The sequence below is a fragment of the Peromyscus maniculatus genome, chromosome 5 (genome assembly GCF_049852395.1).
Source record: "Peromyscus maniculatus bairdii isolate BWxNUB_F1_BW_parent chromosome 5, HU_Pman_BW_mat_3.1, whole genome shotgun sequence".
NCBI lineage: Eukaryota > Metazoa > Chordata > Mammalia > Rodentia > Cricetidae > Peromyscus > Peromyscus maniculatus.
The window spans coordinates 78,123,982-78,141,456 of record NC_134856.1 but is presented as its reverse complement, the minus strand read 5'-3'; the positions used below and the strand labels follow the sequence as shown (position 1 = coordinate 78,141,456).

General features: G+C 42.0%; 1 protein-coding gene across 1 annotated transcript in view; it reads right to left on the bottom strand.

Moving 5' to 3' along the window:
- Window positions 1-17,475, bottom strand: part of Rsu1 (Ras suppressor protein 1) — a 189,578-nt gene that overhangs the window by 69,841 nt on the left and 102,262 nt on the right. The window contains exon 8 of the mRNA XM_006985930.4: window positions 12,029-12,161. Coding sequence (XP_006985992.1) covers window positions 12,029-12,161 — 133 coding nt within the window. The remainder of the gene's footprint in view (window positions 1-12,028; window positions 12,162-17,475) is intronic.

The following is a 17,475-nucleotide window of genomic DNA, read 5'->3' as shown; positions in this document are numbered from 1 at the left end:
TGCCCTGGAACTTACCAAGTGTGCTAGGCTGGCTAGCAGGCATCTATTTATTACAAGAAAAGGCACTTCATCCAGCTTTTTGTTCTTTTTGTTTGAGAAAAGGTTTCTCTTTGTAACAGAGTCCTTATTGTCCCAGAACTCTCTTTGTAGACCAGGCTGGCCTTGAACTTACAAAGATCCACCTGACTCTGCCTCCCAAGTGCTGAGATTAAAGATGCGTGCTACCATGTTCTTTTTATGTGGGTTCTGGGGCTTGAACTTAGGTTATCAAGCACTTTAGAGATTGAACTATTTCTCCAGCCCTTCCTTGAAGCTATCTCTAAGAGCAACATAGGTTATAATTATTCTCTTTAAAATTCACATGTTGTCTCTTGACTTAAAAAGTAAGCTTATCAATAAATATATAAATAAAAAGAATCACTTCAGGGTTTCACAGTAGAGACAATGTGTCTCTATGGCTACATGTTGCATAGTATGAAAATAAGTCTTCTATCTTCAAAATGACTGTGCTAAGAAATCAAAGCAATTTAGTAAGCAAGAGAAGAGACCGTTATAGTGCTCATGACCTTGGCCATTCACCCCAGGATGTCATGAGTCAAAGTGGGAACATGGACTTTAAAAAGGATGAGGGCTCCAGTTGTGAGTACCGGGACTCCAAGTCAAGACAGGCTGCTGCCTCTGCACTTACTGGAGAAAATCCAGTGGGTGTCAGATAGGGCTGAAAACACCCCCAGAAACAGGAGTTCAAGGCTGCTGGGAGAGTTTAGGTGGCACAAGAGCCCTTGAGACTGCATCTCTCTCTTTGTGACATTGGTGTGGCCAACTTGGTTTACCACACTAGGAGACCGTTGCGGACACCTGCTGGTGTCTCTGTTTATGGCACTTCTCCAGAAGACTAAGGGGTGAGCACACACCCTAAACGTAGGTGGTGTCAGTCTCACAGGCTGGGGACCTGAACAGAGTGAAAAGGAACACAGGAGAAAGGCAGTCAGGCAAGCATGGTACCCTTTTCTGCTCCTTGGCCATCAGGCTCTGAACTGCTGTGTTCTGCCATTGTCCTTGTATCATGGTAGACTGGCACCCCGGGAACCAAATATTGAGCAAAACAAATGTTTCCTGTCATGTTGTCTATCAGATGCGTGGTCACTGGGATAAGAAAAGAAACGAACATGTTCTTATGTAGGAAATGGAATGGTGTCCAGTGGGCAGTGCTCGATGAAATCTTCCCTCTTAGATCCTCTAGCTAAAGATGGGGGTGCTCTCAGCTTCCTATCATTCACAAGGTACCTTCCAATTCAGACCATCTTGGATTTTGACAAGGTTTATTCTTAAAAAAAAAAAAAAAAAAAAAAAGCCTAATAATGGGCCACTAAACCATTTGCCTGCATCGAAACCTTGTGGGAGTCATCCTGTAACACAATAAGGTGACTGGGGTGCTTTGGAGGGACACACAGCTCTGAACCTTGAGGAGTCACATTCTAGTTTGGGGCATCTGAATAACAACAGTATTATAGAGGGGAGGAGGGTGTTCACTCCCATAAGCCCTATTGTTTGTTGAAGAACTACTAAATCCTACCCTAAATTCAGAATGAGACCACATTTGAACACACAGTTGTTACAGAAGAAATCCAGTTAAAGTAAGACCATTAGGATGGGTGTAAACCCAGCAGGACTGGTGTTCTTATTTAAAAAAATAAAGAAAGTAAATTTGGCCACAGAGCCAGAAGTGCATAGAGGAAAAAAATAGGTAAAGACAAACAGGGAAAGAGAGCCATCTATCCACCAGGGTGAGAGGAAGGGCCCACCCACCCACGCATCAGTAAAGAGAGGACTCCACATACCAGGGCAACAGGCTTGAACAGACCGTCCCTCCTCACCCTCACAAGAAACCAACCCCACTGATGGCTGACCTGGAACTTCTGGCTTCCATTATGGTAAGCCAGATTCCAATGCCAATGCCAGTAAGCCAATGCCAATAGTAAAGGTAAAATTACCAGGGTAGAAACCTCTATAAAAATGCAAAATAATAATAATTTTGAAAAGCCAGATTAGCTACTCATTTTTTGCATGGCAAAAATATTTTGCATGCCATGCAAAATGACCAAAACTCTCAATAGTAACTGATTTAATCACTAAACAACCACTATTTAATTTGGTATATGCTTGCATATTGAAGATTTTAAAGGTAATAGAACTATTACAATATTAATATGGGATTCATATATTACCATTGTGAAGCTAGTTAAAAATAACTATAATAGTGGGAAACTATTCTCTTTACCACAAACATTTTTAATACCATAAATCTTAAAATCACACATGAAACAATATACAAACACAGCAGAATAAAACATAAAAAATTATCTCCCTGATGTTTGATGAGTAAATTGGAACCCTGACAAAAGCCTGTGAATATAACTTATGTTTAAGTTTTTTATCTGATAAAGTTGATTGAAACTCATTTCATAACATAATTCATTCTGATCCCAAATGCCTGACAACAGGGAAGAACCTTTAACTGCCAAAAATAATAGTAATAAATAAATAAATAACACCTCCAACAATGCCCAACCAGAATAAGAGACTGGAGTTCAGTAAAAAGCTAGCATGCAATAAAATAAGATACAACTGTGTAGAGAAAAGAAACCAGAGGCAGTTTAGTTTGATTATAAAAGTGCCACTTTTTAATTTATCTCTCAAATAAAAAAGGCAAATTCAAGCAATAATTCATTGTAGTTGGATAGAAAGCATCAAGCACTGAGTGCTAAAATTGGGGAGGCTGAGAAAGATTACCAATATGGAGGGCTATCTTTGTCATTGAAGATGTCAATATCTTACAGGTCGATGTAATTCTATCAAGTGACTACTATCTAATCATGGAACTCAAAACAGTTCCTCTTGGATAGGAAGTCACCTGACATATTTCCTTTGGGGAATGTGGGCAGAGTCTAGTTGGTGTTTATTTTCTTTGTGTCAAGTGTGAGAAATTATATACATTACACTAATCTTAAATTGGACTCATAGAGTGACATGCCACACATCACAGGTTATATACATGCTCAGTGCAAGTCTGAAGATCAACAATCAAGAGAGGGAGTGAAGGGGAGAGAGAAAGATGGGAAGGGGGAGACACTGAAGGAAAAGGGGGGAGGAGAAAGAGAAGGAGGAAGAAAGGGGGATGGAGAGAATAAAAGAGAGAGAGGAAGAGGAGGGAGAAAAGGAAGGAGAGGGGGAAGAAGGATGAGAAGAAAGCAGAGGAAGAGGAGGAGGGACAGGGTGAGAAAAGAGGAATGAAAGACAAGAAAGGAGAGGAAGAGGAAGGAGAAAGGGAAAGAAGGAGGTGGAAGGGGAAGAGAGTGCTCCACACTGTAAAATGTTAAGTCAATGCACTCCATGTGCAAAGCCCAGAAGAAACATCTCTCCCACTGATGGAGCAGCTGTGTGTCCCCACTTTCATCCTCCAGTGGTTGATCAGGAATCTCTAACCACAACCGAAGGAGTCACAGAGAAAAGTACAAAGCACAGAGCTTCACTTCTTATCAACCTTGGTACCACCAGATCCCTGCAGAATCTCAGGAAAGCAGTATCCTCCTCAGGTCCATACTAGACGACCCAAGGAAGCACTGACAGGGTCAATGTGGGCATCAGAAGGGGCCATTTCCAAAGTCTAGATTTCTATGTAAGCATGTCGAGATGGAAACCATTCCAAAATCGGATATTATCAAGTGGCATTTTGTATAGATTCCACCTAGAACACCAGCAAGATTCTACAAGTTGGTTTTTAAGTGTAGGAAGGGTCACGTTTGAGCTTTACAGGTGTGGTGGATGAAGACTATCCAGTGTAACTCAAAGAGTATCCGGGCATGGGAAATATCAAGTGCAAAGCAGCCTTTATCATAAAAAATGAATCATTTTATACAAGAGTATAGAAAACAAAATCTTCATAAACCTGTTTAAAAGAATAAAAGAAAAACCTGTTTATAGAATAAATTGTGAATATATCCAAAGAAAAAACATTAGTTACATGTGAAATTTAATAGTTCTAAGACACAAAGTAGAAAGGGAAAAAATACTTCAAATGTAAAATGTATTAAGTGATCTTCCAAAAAAAAAATAATTGAAGAGCGAGAAAGATATCACATATTCTTCCTCAAACAGTCTGTATTTCTCCTACTACCCTTGAAGGAAAGTACAATTATCAACTATGACCAGACAGAGAAAGAGTTGAGCAAGTAAATCAAAGATTGACAGCCAATGTTATATCAACACTCTGAAGTCTGTGCTCCCCATTTGCTCCGTGGGGAGAAATGAAAGCTGCGGGATCTTATGATTTAAAGCTGTCACCTTAGAACAAAAGCAACCTAGTCAAGCTCTAAGAGAGTTACATTTATTTAGAGATTTATTTAAATAGAGTTACATTTCTTTAAAAAGGATTGTCACTCAGGAAAATAGATTCATACAATCTTTTTAAAAAAGATTTATTTATGTATTTATTCATTGATTGTACATGGGTGTTTGGTTTTGTGAGTTCAAGTGCCCATATATGCAAGAGTCTGCAAAGAACTAAACAGACCTTATGATCCTGTGGACTTGGAGTTACAGGCCACCCTGTGGGTTCTGGGAACCCAAGCCAGTGCTCTGAGAGAGGGCTCTTAATTGCTGAGTCATCACTCCAGCTCTGTAAGCAATCTTGGAATTGTCACTGGAAATTTTACAACATGGAGTCTATTAAAACTCAAGAAAGATGGTAATGATGTCATGCTTTCAAATGATTGACTCTTTATTCTTGGAACCAACCCTCACAGTTACCAATATCATCATGATTCCTAACCCTCTGAGGTGTCATTGTATTTCTTTTGTTTTTCTCTCTGGCTATGATAAACTATTCTGCTTCATTCATTTATGAGAGACATACAATGGTACAACGTACCAAGTTGCAAACACCAAGTGCGAAGAAAAAACTGGGGGCAATCTTGGAGGCTGGCTACTGAGGGTTCAGAGCAGATCTGCAGCTTAGAGTCACCTGTATCTGTCATCTCGCCATCACTGTGACACAATGCCCAAGAAAACCAACTTAAAAGGGGAAAGATTTATTCTGGTTCACAGTTTCAAGGGGTGAGTCCACACTGCTTGGCCCCATCCTTGTGGGTCCACAGCATGGCAGAACATCACAGTGGACAGAACGTGGCAGATCAGAGCTGCTCACCTATGGAAAGTGGAAATGCTCCTTTTTATTACGAACCCAAATCCATACTGAACAGTTCTGAGTTGCAAAAGATGATTTAATTTATACCTGTCCATATGTCTTTGTCTACAAGTTAACCCCAAACACATAAGGACTGCATCACTTGTTAGTGAAAGGTTATGGCTTGTACCTGTAGAAGGCACATCCTTTTGTAAGAAGAGGCAGAGGTGCAGTCTCAGGCTCTGGGCAGTTTGAGGGAATGGGTCTCCTGTCAGAAAGGTTTAAAGGTGTCTCAGAGGTCAATTTGTATAGACGGCTGCCTCTACAGCCTCATGGGAAGGGTTAGTTGTGCCTTGTCGGAGGCTTGACAGTGGCCTCCCAACTCCACCTAAGTGTCCCGATGGTGCTCTCCCTTTGGTTTTGCTGTTGTCCCTTGACAAAGTGAAGAGATGTGATACAATCCTACTCAAGATGTAATACTTTTAGTGGTATTCTCTTTTTTCTTTGATACTTTGTAGCAAACATTGTCTTTTTTTGTTTGTTTCTTTTTGACTTTTGAGACAGGATTTCATTGTGTAGCCCTGGATGTCCTGGAACTGGATCTATAGACCAGGCTGGCCTCCAACTCATAGAGATCCACCCGTCTCTGCCTCCTGAGTGCTGGGATGAAAGACGTGTACCAACACTGGCTGCCTGTAGCAATCTTTCTTAAAGTTAACATATGTGCCAACAAACTGGACCAGAGGTGTCAAAAGTTTGAACTTTGCTGTATATTATGAGAGAAATATAACGATACATTATTAAATTTAAATAGGAAGCCAACCATATGTATGTAGCAACTATAAAGGAAATATAAATGACTAGGAGTAGAATACAGTCAACTTTTAAGATTAAAAACAATTTCTATCTCAATGCTTTAAGGCAAAAAAAAATGGTCCTTCCTGTTCACATCTACTATACAGAAATACTGTTTTCATGTGTGTTAATATGGGTTACTTTCAGATACAATGATTTTTTAAAAAGGTCTACAATGTTCTGTATACTGCTTATCAGTATGTAAAATTCACAAAGGGAACCAAAAGGTCCTGATGGTTCAACTCTCTCCTTAGTTTTTCTGAAGATATTCATAAAACCATCTGCTAGCTTTGTATATCCACTTACAATCCCCCACCCCAAAAACCTAAAAGGCTTACAGAGTTTTCATTAGCTATGATTCCCTGCTACACATGGTTGTCTTAAAGTGAAAGAGTTCTGGGTACCAGATACATTGGCAAGGACCCATAGACTGGGTACCAGATGCATAGGTAAGGACCCACACACTGGGTACCAGATGTATTGGTAAGGACCCACACACTGGGTACCAGGTGCATTAGTAAGGGCACACAGACTGGGTTCCATATGCGTAGATAAGTGCTCACAGACTGGGTTCCAGATGCATTGTTAAGGGCACACAAAATGAGTACCAGATGCATTGGTAAGGACCCACAGACTAGGCTCCAGGTGCACAGATAAGGGCCCATAGACTGGGTACCAGATGTATTGGTGACTTAAAGAACTTCTGGGCTGCTGACTCAGCAGCCATTAGAAGATGTGGTAGCTGATTAATAAAGCCCATTTATGTCCATTATATCCTGGGACAGGTTTGCCCACAGTGCAGAAGGAAAAGTAACTTTGTTTCAATTCTACATGCAGATAAAATAACTCGTCCTCATAAATCAAGCAAGATGACTGGTTTTGCTGGATTCCCAGGGAAGAGAAGTAAATGCTTGGCATTTTTTTTTTTTGGTAATTACCCAGTAGCCCTCAAGTACTGTTTCCATTAACTCATGTGAATGGAGAATCCTTAGAGAGGGCATGTTTCCCTCAGGAGAAAAGCAAGACACAAGGTAGAAGATGAATGAGGAAGAAGCATCTTTTGTGTCAAGCCAGGTCAGGAATGAGGATGAGGGCTTGCCAAGCTCTGCAAACTGCACCGTTCATGGGAACACTCGCATTCCAAAGACCTCTTTCAACTAACATGTCTTCAGTCCAGCATTTGTCAAATGTCTTCTTGTGTTAACTTGTTGACAAGAGTAAACTTGTCAGCTTTTAAAATGGCTTCCATGGCTGTGTGCATGCCTAGATGAAAACGTGGGAAGTGTGAGCTACTCCCTTTCACAGTGGATCTTGTCAAGGGCTCAGACTTCAACCTGGCTGCTCCTGCAGCAGGAAAAAAAAAAAAAGAAATCTACCTTCTGGAAATGAAGTAGTGAGGAGTCCATCAAAATTCTAAAGAAATAAGAGAAGTCAAATAGAAAAAAATAGGTGGAGGGTACCATCCCGAAAAGAGTTAAAAGGTGATGTGAGACTCAACAACTGAATGAAAATGCTACTGGGTTTGAAACATGGTCCCTAACTCCAGAGTCAGCCACTTAATTTACATTAACAATGGAATAAAACATAATGGGTAACGCAATGGCATCTGTCAGTATGTTCCCCTTGAAGCAAGAAGAGAGGTGAACATAGAGCAGTCTCCACCTGAGAAATGGCTATGACCCAATGAACGCCCAAAGTGCATCCTTCAGAACATCTCTGAACAGCCCCATGGCAGGGCTGGTGAGATGGCTCATGGGATGGCTCACTGGGTAGTAGTGCTTGTACACAGGTCTGACAACTGGAATTCAGTTTCTGGAGACTACAATAGGAGAGGGCCCATTCCTTAGAGTTGTCCTCTGACCTCTACATGTATGTCATAAACACACACACACACACACACACACACACACACACACACACACACACACACACGCACACACGCGCATGTGCACACACGCACAGAGACAGTGATTGAAAAACAAATCAACATCCTAGCTGCCAACACCTATTGCTCTTCTTCCTGCTTCACTGCCCAAGCTCCTTTCTGCATCAAGTGAAATCATCTCCCAGTACCTAGGGTTTCATTTCTTCCCAAGCACCACATTCCCTGCCCACTTCCAGTATCCATGACTCTTCTCGTAGTCCATCAGAACACATAAATCAGATGACCCAGCCTCTCAGTTTTCACTTCCCTATATCCAGACAATCTTGAGGATGTGCTTAAAATGCCAAGGACCAGAATGAAAACAAAATTTTCTAGAATATTCCCTAATAATTCTTTCCTGCTTTTGCATTGGTAAAAGATAAATTGGGTAGGGGAAAAAAGTGGGGGAGGGTTAACTTCAAATTTCAAAATTTCAAAGGCTCAAATCAAATTAGGCTTTGAAATGTGTGCATGTATCTTGAATATGTGGCCATATAGTAATATCTGTACACATACTATCCCTCACCATTTTGCTAGAAACCCCTGTCATCACCAGTGATCTGCATATGGCCACCCCTCATCCGTTCATAGCCTCACCACCTTGACTAGTCAGCAGCATGTGGTCTAGCTCATTCCTTCCTTCGGGGCGGTTTCCTATGTAAGCACATAAGCATTTTTAAATAGAGGGATTAGGATATATCAGCTCAAGTGAAAGAAACCGAGAAGTAATTATTGGAAATTATAAGGATGGCTGGGGAGGAATTATAGTTGGCAAAGTGCTTTCTGGCAAGCTTGAGAACCTGAGGTAGATTCTCAGTACTCACACAGAAGAGCCACTTATGGTTGTCATCACAGCATGGGGGAAGTAGAAAGAGGTGATGTCCTGGGACTTGGTGGCCAGGCATCTTGACAAGTCCCAGGCCAGTAACGGACCTTGTCTGAGTGGACAGCCTTCCTGAAGAATGACACCCAGCATTTGCCTCTGGTCTGCATGCACATGTGCACATACTCACATACAAATGTGCACACACACAAACATGTACCCCCCCTACACACACACACACACACACACACACACACACACACACACACACTATAAAGCTTTAGGTTCTTTGAGAACCTAAAACTTAGGCACTGGACATGAAAGTTGCCTTTACAAAAATCATGAGAGTCATGAATAAATTGCTACATGGTCACCTGTAAAACTTAAAAAGGTGGTTTTAGATTTTTTTGAATAACCAAGTTTGTACTAATAAGAATACTACTGTTGTGGATAGAAGGACACGACAATATGTAGTAAAAGAATGGAGCCGGGTTCTAATTACCATGCGGATGGATGCACTGATAGTGCCTCTGTCCCTGTCCTTTCAGAGGTCCTCAGATGGCAATCAACACTGTACATGGCCATGGTGACGATGAGTGGTGGAACAATGGTGCTGTATGGGTAAGGGCTTTTATGACGATGATCTTGACTCTGCACCTTAATTAGCTAATGATCCATATTTTGGCCCAGTGTAACTTATAAATGATGCTAGTTATGATGAGAGAATAAGGTTTAAAAAGCTGAAATAAAGGAATCAGTCAACATTCTCTTCTGTCCCAAGGAGGGGGAAGAGGGCACAGTGCCCCCTGCCCTTCAGTGGTGAATAGGGTAGTGAGTGGTCCCCTAAAAAGGAGACAATGTCATTGTAATTATACTTCTCAATGTTGATTCCCCTCTACCAAAGGTGACATACTTTACCACAGTTAATCTAACAGAAAAGATAGGTTGATAATACACAAACTTCTTCATTGGACCAACCCTCAAGAGGAGGGTGCTAATAATGGAGATAAGAATATAAACACTGGGACTGAGGAGATGGTTCAGCAGGCAAGGGGCCGGCCACGTAAGATATCAGCTCCTCCAAACCCACACACAGCCAGACACAGACACAACAGCACTCACTGGTGCTCCTATAGTGACACGCAGGATAGAAACAGGAGACTCGCGAAGCTCAAAGGCCAGTTTGTCTGGCATACACAGCATTAAGATCCCATCTTAAACAAGGTGGAAAGCAAGGGCTGACATCCAGAGTCATCCTTGACACCCACTTGCACACTGTGGTACATGTGCACTGCTTCCAGCACATGCACGTGCGTGCGCATACATACACACACACAAATATATATATATATACATACATATATATATATGTATATATATGTTACTGATACAAATCATCATGTATTTGGTTTCCAATAACTACCAATGAACTAAGCAAACAATACACCCCTTCTTAATCCAGAATCCTAACTATGGCTTAAATCAATTGAATCCATTTATAAGATGTATAATGGTGATTAATTGCCTAATAATGACTCTGAGGTACCACAAACCCCAGGAACTCACAAATTAATCTTTATAAATGAAATTCAAGTTAGTAGCACTTTCATACACAATGAATTCTAATCTTCTGCAAATTATAAATTAATTTAGAGTAAATCAAAAGTTGTTAACAGGAATAAAAAGCAATGTTTCCTCTACATCTGGATTAATAGAGACTGGTACTTTTCTGTATATTACCACATATAAAATGTCCCATAGCTTTGTATTTGTTTACAGAAAATTATCAGCTGTGAGCTAGGAAAAAAAAAACCACGATGGCAATAATTACCAAGAAGAACAAAATAATCTGTTAGATTGCAATTATATTTTCACACATTTTCATTAACTAAACAACTTCTAAGGTTGAGCTATATTTGCATTTTTGAAAATCTTGAATCTATAATCACAGCACATACCTGTTCAGTTCCTATATAACAACATACCCTACATGTGCATTATCCTGAGGGCTTACATCATGAATGTCTCAGTATTATCTAAAAAGCATGTCATAGCTGCCTTACCTACAAGGAAGTGCTGCCATTTTGTCAGTTTCTATGTAAATTCTGCCTTAGGTAGCTTTCCTGCCACTGAGCTAGGTTCTCAGTGCTTCAGCGTATTTAGTTTTCTATTTAGCATAGTCTTCTCTACAGCACCCCTGCTGGAAGAGTGCAGAATGACAGTCGGCCATTTACAGAGACAGGCCATGTCCTGTCACCTGATCCAGACCCACTGCCCCATACAGACTTGATGAGAAGTGTTTCCAGCTGGGAGTGGGGGTGGGGCTCCTTCTGATTCTCACAAAGAAAGCCAGAGGCTCTGGAGGGAGCACACCCTTTATTGATCCGGCTCTGCTCTAGCAGTCAGGATGCTAAATTAGAGCTGAAAATAGAAGCAGATTAAAACACAACTGGACTTTCCTCAAGTCTCCCTGAAGATGCTTCAAACTGCACTAGCCTTCTGCATTAGGAATCAGGTAAGCATTGAGATAAGTGGACGTCTTAGGGACTGGGAGCCAGGGTGAGATCGAGAAATGACAGAACACTAACTAGCAGGTGGGAGGTGGGACGATCCCTGTGAACCCTGAAACATGGAGGAAGAGAGAAATGGGAATAACTAGGCACTGTGGGAGGGGCTTCCCATAGTCCTCCTTAATTGTATGGGGGGGGGGGAGATTTGAGATATAGCAAAGCCATGATCTAAAGCTGTCTGGTTCTTCTTCCTCTTCTCGCCTCGTTTTCTGTCTGTCCTGTTTCTACTGGAGCTCATTATCCAACTTAGAATAAAACCTTCTAAGCAATGGAATATGCTGTCCTGGTATTCTCTACAGATTTCATAAATAGACGGCTTAACAAGGTTTCTCATAATATTTGTAATTTTCCTACACAGAACAATAAAGGATGCTCTGATCTCAATGTGTCTGGTGAAGTTCCTGGAGTACCATGGATATTTAACCAATCCTTAAAAATTTTCTGAACAAAACTGACAAAAATGCTTTGATCATGCCAAGTAAAAATACTGTACATATATCAAAGACAATTACCACCTGTAGTCTTCAGTAAAACATTTAGCAATGCTACATGCTTACTGCTAACAACCGGAAAAAAAAAAATCCCAAGATAATTTTTTATAACACATTTAAATATTTAAAAAATTGTTTTAAAAATCAGTTTGATGTTCTAGAAAAGCATAGTTTACTTACTACTTGTAGGTCTCAGAACGGATATATTCAAAAACATGGGAAACGCCAAGCTGGAACTGATCAGCAATTGGGGTCACCCAGGGGTTGTTCTCTGCTTTGAAGACCTGCTTCTGACCAGTTAAATCCAAGTTGCCTGAAAAGATGAAGAGAAGCAAAAGGAAGCTGAAGGTTCCATCACCCAACAAGGTTAATCATGAAGAAATCTGTATGTACTTTCTGAGTCATTTTTTATTTTATTTTTTTAAAGCTCTTAACCCAAGTCTTACTGGTATACATAAGCAATGTTGATGATGATACCCTGATTCAAGAAATTGATACCAAATGGCAGAAGGGAGGGAGGGAGGAGGAAGGAAGGGAGGGAGGAAGGAAGGAAGGAAGGAAGCAAGCTAGGGAGGGGGAAGAGGAGGGGAGGGGGAGGGGGAAGGGAGGGGAGAAGAAGAAAGAGAAAGTTTCATAAGTACCTACCTGAGAAGATGCTTTGTCCAGCATAGCATGCTTTATCTTTCTAGGTGTTTACTATAGAGACTAAAATTCTTCTTTAAGATTGAAAGAGGGTCTGGAAAGATGGCCCAGCAGTTAAGACAGTACACTGCTCTTACAGAGGGCCCAGGTTTGGTTCCCCACACCCACATAAAGTGACTTACAATCTCCTTGAACTCCAGTTCCAGGGCAATCCAACACCTCTGCCTTCCGAGAGTACCTTGCACTTATAGCCAAGGACATAGTCACCCATGGACATACGCACCCAAGCACATATCCACCCACACACAGAACTAAAGACAAAGTTATTCTCTAAAAGAAAAGATTGAGAGAGGAGATAACATTGAAACCTCCTGATGATGCTAGTGTTAGTGGATCTAAGGCAAATCAGATCAACAGAACTTTCTAAACCAAGCCCAAAACCCAGTGGGGCAGTAAGAGGACATTACACTAGCCACATTACCCCGCATCTATCACTCAAGCATGATGAACACATTGAAAATCAGTCCTAAGTGAGTCTCATTAACATGGTGATGATGGAGGCTAACACTCGTACCGCTCTAATCAGTTTACAAATTACCTTAGAAAATTACCTCCTCATTTAATTTTCTAGCAATCTCCAAGGTCAGTTAGTAACATCACTTCGTAGGTGAAGAAACGGAAACATGGGTAGATGAACTAATGTGCCCAAGATCAGAAAATGTTAGCACAGGAACCTGAACCTGGTTCCAAACGTTGTTTTCTTTCTGTGGCCAAAGCAATCTGTCTGCGTGTCCACCTAGATCAATAATGTGTGTTAATGAAGCGTTGAAGCCAGGAATTTCCCTCCGATTTGTGTATTACCTACTCGTGATCAGTCTGCTCTCCCTGCCCCAACTTTTGGTATGTTCAAAAATCGAAAAGGAAACGTGAAGGCACGTCCTCCAGCCTGCCACTCTAGGAAGACAAGATCAGAGACAGAGCGCTTCCACAGTAAGAAGGGATGCAGCTTCACCTGGAGACTCTCCCAGGCTTTTCCTGAAAGTTCCACTGTGCAAGTCCAATTTCAGTCTTGTGGTCTACAGCACAGGGTTGTTTGAACAGAGACTCGAGGCAGTTAACCTTCTCAAGACACTTCAAGTGACATGGTCGTCCTGTTGTCAGGCATTACTGGCATTTTTTTAGAATTGATAGTAAGTACAATAAAAATAAATTCTTGAAATGCAAGTAGACGGACAAAAATTATTTTCCAGGTGATCTGAGCTCTGTGAATAAAGGAGCAAACAACAAAAAATTCTCTTTTCTGATATGCAGTGTAAGTGCTTGCTCGTGTGTGTGTGTGTGTGTGTGTGTGTGTGTGTGTGTGTGTTTGTGTGTGTGTGTGTACAGGCTTGAAGCCAATATTGGATGTGTTCCTCACCCTCCATCTTAACTTTCCACAGAGCCTCTCTCACTGAACCTGGAGATCACTGATTGGACGGTCAAGCCAGTCCCTATATCCTCCTGTCTCTCCCTGGGGTCAGGATTCTAAGAATGCACATCATGCCCATGCTCAGCTTCTCACACAGTGTTAGGGATTTGAACTGGGATCTCCACGCCTACATGGCATGTACTTCACTGATATGTCATCTCTCAGCTCCAAAAATTTTTACTAGGAAGTGGATACAGTTGTTTCTTCTTATAACAAAGGACAGATACTTTGATTCTTTCCTTTTTACTACAAAAACTGAAAAAAAAAAGAGGAGGAAAACTATTAATGAAAAAAGAGGCCATGACATTGAAGGATGAGGGATGTACAGGAGGATTTAGAAGTAGAAAAGGGAAGGAATAGACACTGTAATTAAATTATAATCTCAAAAATAAACAAAAGAATACAATAAATCATTGTAAGCTTACAAATAACTTTTAAAGAAGACATCTTACTAAATATTAGAGAACTAATTCATCACATCTTTCCAAAGACACTGATTTTGTTGGTATAAACTGCAAAAATAAGTAGATACATTGCTTTCCAAGATTATCAATATTGTCAATTTCCTCATCTAATGATTAAACATCACTCGTCAGCTTTTATACCACTTGGAAAATTAATGAGCTGGATTCTCTAAATCATGGGTCTGGGAGCTTCCGGGAATAAGTGGAAGTTCAGGGGTTGTGAATATGTTGTTCAGCGCAGGCTGAGCAGAGCCTGGTCCTGTTGGCAAGGCACCACTCACCTTTGTGGTCATTTCGTTTACTTCAGGGAGGCCGTGCTTTGGGGGTTCCTAAGAGGGAGACTAATCTCTCATTGACATTTTTCTGTACCTCTGGTTTCTTCTTATGATCTCAGTTTTAAATTCCTATGCCATATCTTCTATATCACTCCCTCACTAATACTTTTTCTCCAGAGTTCCCTTATCCTAAATATGAGGGTAATAAAAAATTCTAAAGATAAGTCCACATTTCTTCTGTGTTGTATCTTTCATGAACAATATACACTCTATCCCTGTCCTTAGGATGCACGGCCACCTATGGAAGGTCCCCTGTACCAGGTAATAGTCACTATAGTAACAATTCACTAATAAGCTGAGGATGGAGGGCATACTCTATAACACACCCATCTGAGATGTAACCCAAGCTGACATATTATCTTCCTGCATCTGAGTTCTTCCTACTCACTCAGCCTGGAGTCAGTTATGAAACAAGTATCAGAGATCGCTGGAAAAGCATCTGTATTCTAACGCAGAAGTGCAGGGGTCGAGGTGGTAAATACTTCAGACTGATGGAATTAGGATACAAACTGACTTCTAAACAAAGGGGAGTCCCCCAGTCCGAGAGAATCCTGTGGGAACTCTCTTCCCTTTCTGACCCTAATGCTGGTTACCCTGCTGAGAAATACAGCTGAATTTCACTTGGTACCATTCTATTCTGCAGACCAAGCATCCATGACATTGCATGAATTAAGGCGGCAGCAATGGCTTCCTCTGAGTGTGTGGTTTAGACAGGGACCGCGGGAATATGAGGTAGCTCCTCATAGCTTTGCAAAGAGGAGCAGGGAATTCTAAAGAAGGAAACTGTGCTTGAAGCACAAAGGACTTTTGGCTGTGCTGCATTGTCAGGGCCTTTGGTCAGTGTGAGAGCACACAGATCACGGCAAGGACTGGGGAAGATGCCACAGGCCAGCGGCAGTTACTCAAAATTCAAATTTGATTGTCCCAAGACAGTGAGGAAAGGGGGCGCTGGATTCTTTCTATGGACTATATCAGGAGCCCCCTTCCGCTGAGTTCTAAGGCTTGCCCCAGTAACCGGAAAACATAAGGACAAGCTGGCATGGTGGTTCATATCAATAATCCTAGGGAAAGAGACTGGGGCAGGATGATTATGAGTTCTAGGCTAGCCTGGTCTATACAGAGTCCGTCTCAAAAAAAAAAAAAAAAAAGTAAGTATGATACAAACAAATTTTCAACGTGGCATCCCTGAACTTAAGACCCAGGGGCACATTTCTGCAGGAAAGAAGAATCTACAGTCTATTGCCAACCAACTACCAACACATTAAAGCATGGGCGCAGCCTCTGGCTAACTACTGGACAGCCTCTTACACACCCTGCAGTCTTTAATGGCAAGCTTCTGAAAATAATGCACAAAAAACCCCTATGCTCCCTCTCTGCCACACTTGGAAGACAAACCTAAGAAAATAATGCCAAGAAAGGTCAGCCATACCCTTCTGTCTGAAGCCCACAGCCCCCTGGAGATCTGTCAGTCCCCAGTGACGTCTCTATTTAGTGCTGTCAGTGGAGATGCGAGAGGCACAGGGGATTGCTAATGACTTCTGCTAACTGGAGCACAGAGGAGATGCTGAATGGGAGCTAGACATGCTCCCTTCAGGGAAAAGGAGTCATAACCTGATGTGTGAGAGGGAGAGGAGGCAGAGAGGACCATGGGATATTATTCATCAGCATCGTCGTCCTTTCCATCATCACTGTGAATCCATTCTGCTGTTCTGCTCTCGGTGCTGAGGGGTGGAGAGGGAGAGCCGGGTTACCCTATGCCCTCATCTTTTGCTCATTTTAGTATTAAACAGTGCTGCTGAAGGAAATACACAGGTACCTCGCAGCCCAAGAGGAACTGGGGGCAGAGGCGGCTGAGAGAAAAGAATGCTTCAAGTTCACTGAGGAGAAAAACAAAACATCAGCTTCCTGTTTGATGAAAGGATGGCGAAGACCACACGGACGGCCCACAAAAAACCGTGAAGGAGGAATCAATTACCTGTGACCAGGATGGAAAGCACACTCGACTCTAAAAGGGCGACGTTTCCTCAGAATTATCATGGGAGCCCCGCGTGAAGCGATGAGCATCTTTTGTTTTTCAACCCAGTGCCACTGGTAGTTAACACAATCCCTGCAATCCGCCCAGTGAGCCATCTGACTCTGGGTTCTCTTCCCTCGCTCTGCACCAGCTTGGCGTGCAGCAATTTCAGAAGAGGGCTAATATAATTAGAGTGAAGATGGGCCATTAGGCTGTGAGAAAAGATGACACCTGTCTCATATGGGCCTAGCAACAAGTTTCCATCGCCTTGGCGAGGCTCGTCTGTCAGCTGTCTGGGGTGTGTTCCCGTTTAAGGAATAGCATGCAGGCAGCATCTCATCCTGCTGTCAGTCAGGCTGCAATCGCCCTCACACGGCACGCTTCAGTGCATCCAGCGAGGAGCCCTCCCCGGCCCCTTTATTAGAAGGCTGAGTGGTGCCCTGGTGGTGTTCTAACAAGGACCAGGCAGCAGGATTAAGCACTGTGACAAAGAGGATCTAATAGGCTCAAACGTCGTGTATCTACAGACACGCTGGCTGGCTCGCAGACACAAACTCACTTTGCTCACTCCTCAGCTGGGAGGTGCAGGCCACTGGGGAAGCCAGGCAGCACCTTGATGAGCAGTGACCCTCTGACCAATGCTGCTACGAAGATCATCTATCACTCAGAGGCTTATTCTGCAATTGCAAATTGGATTTTCCATT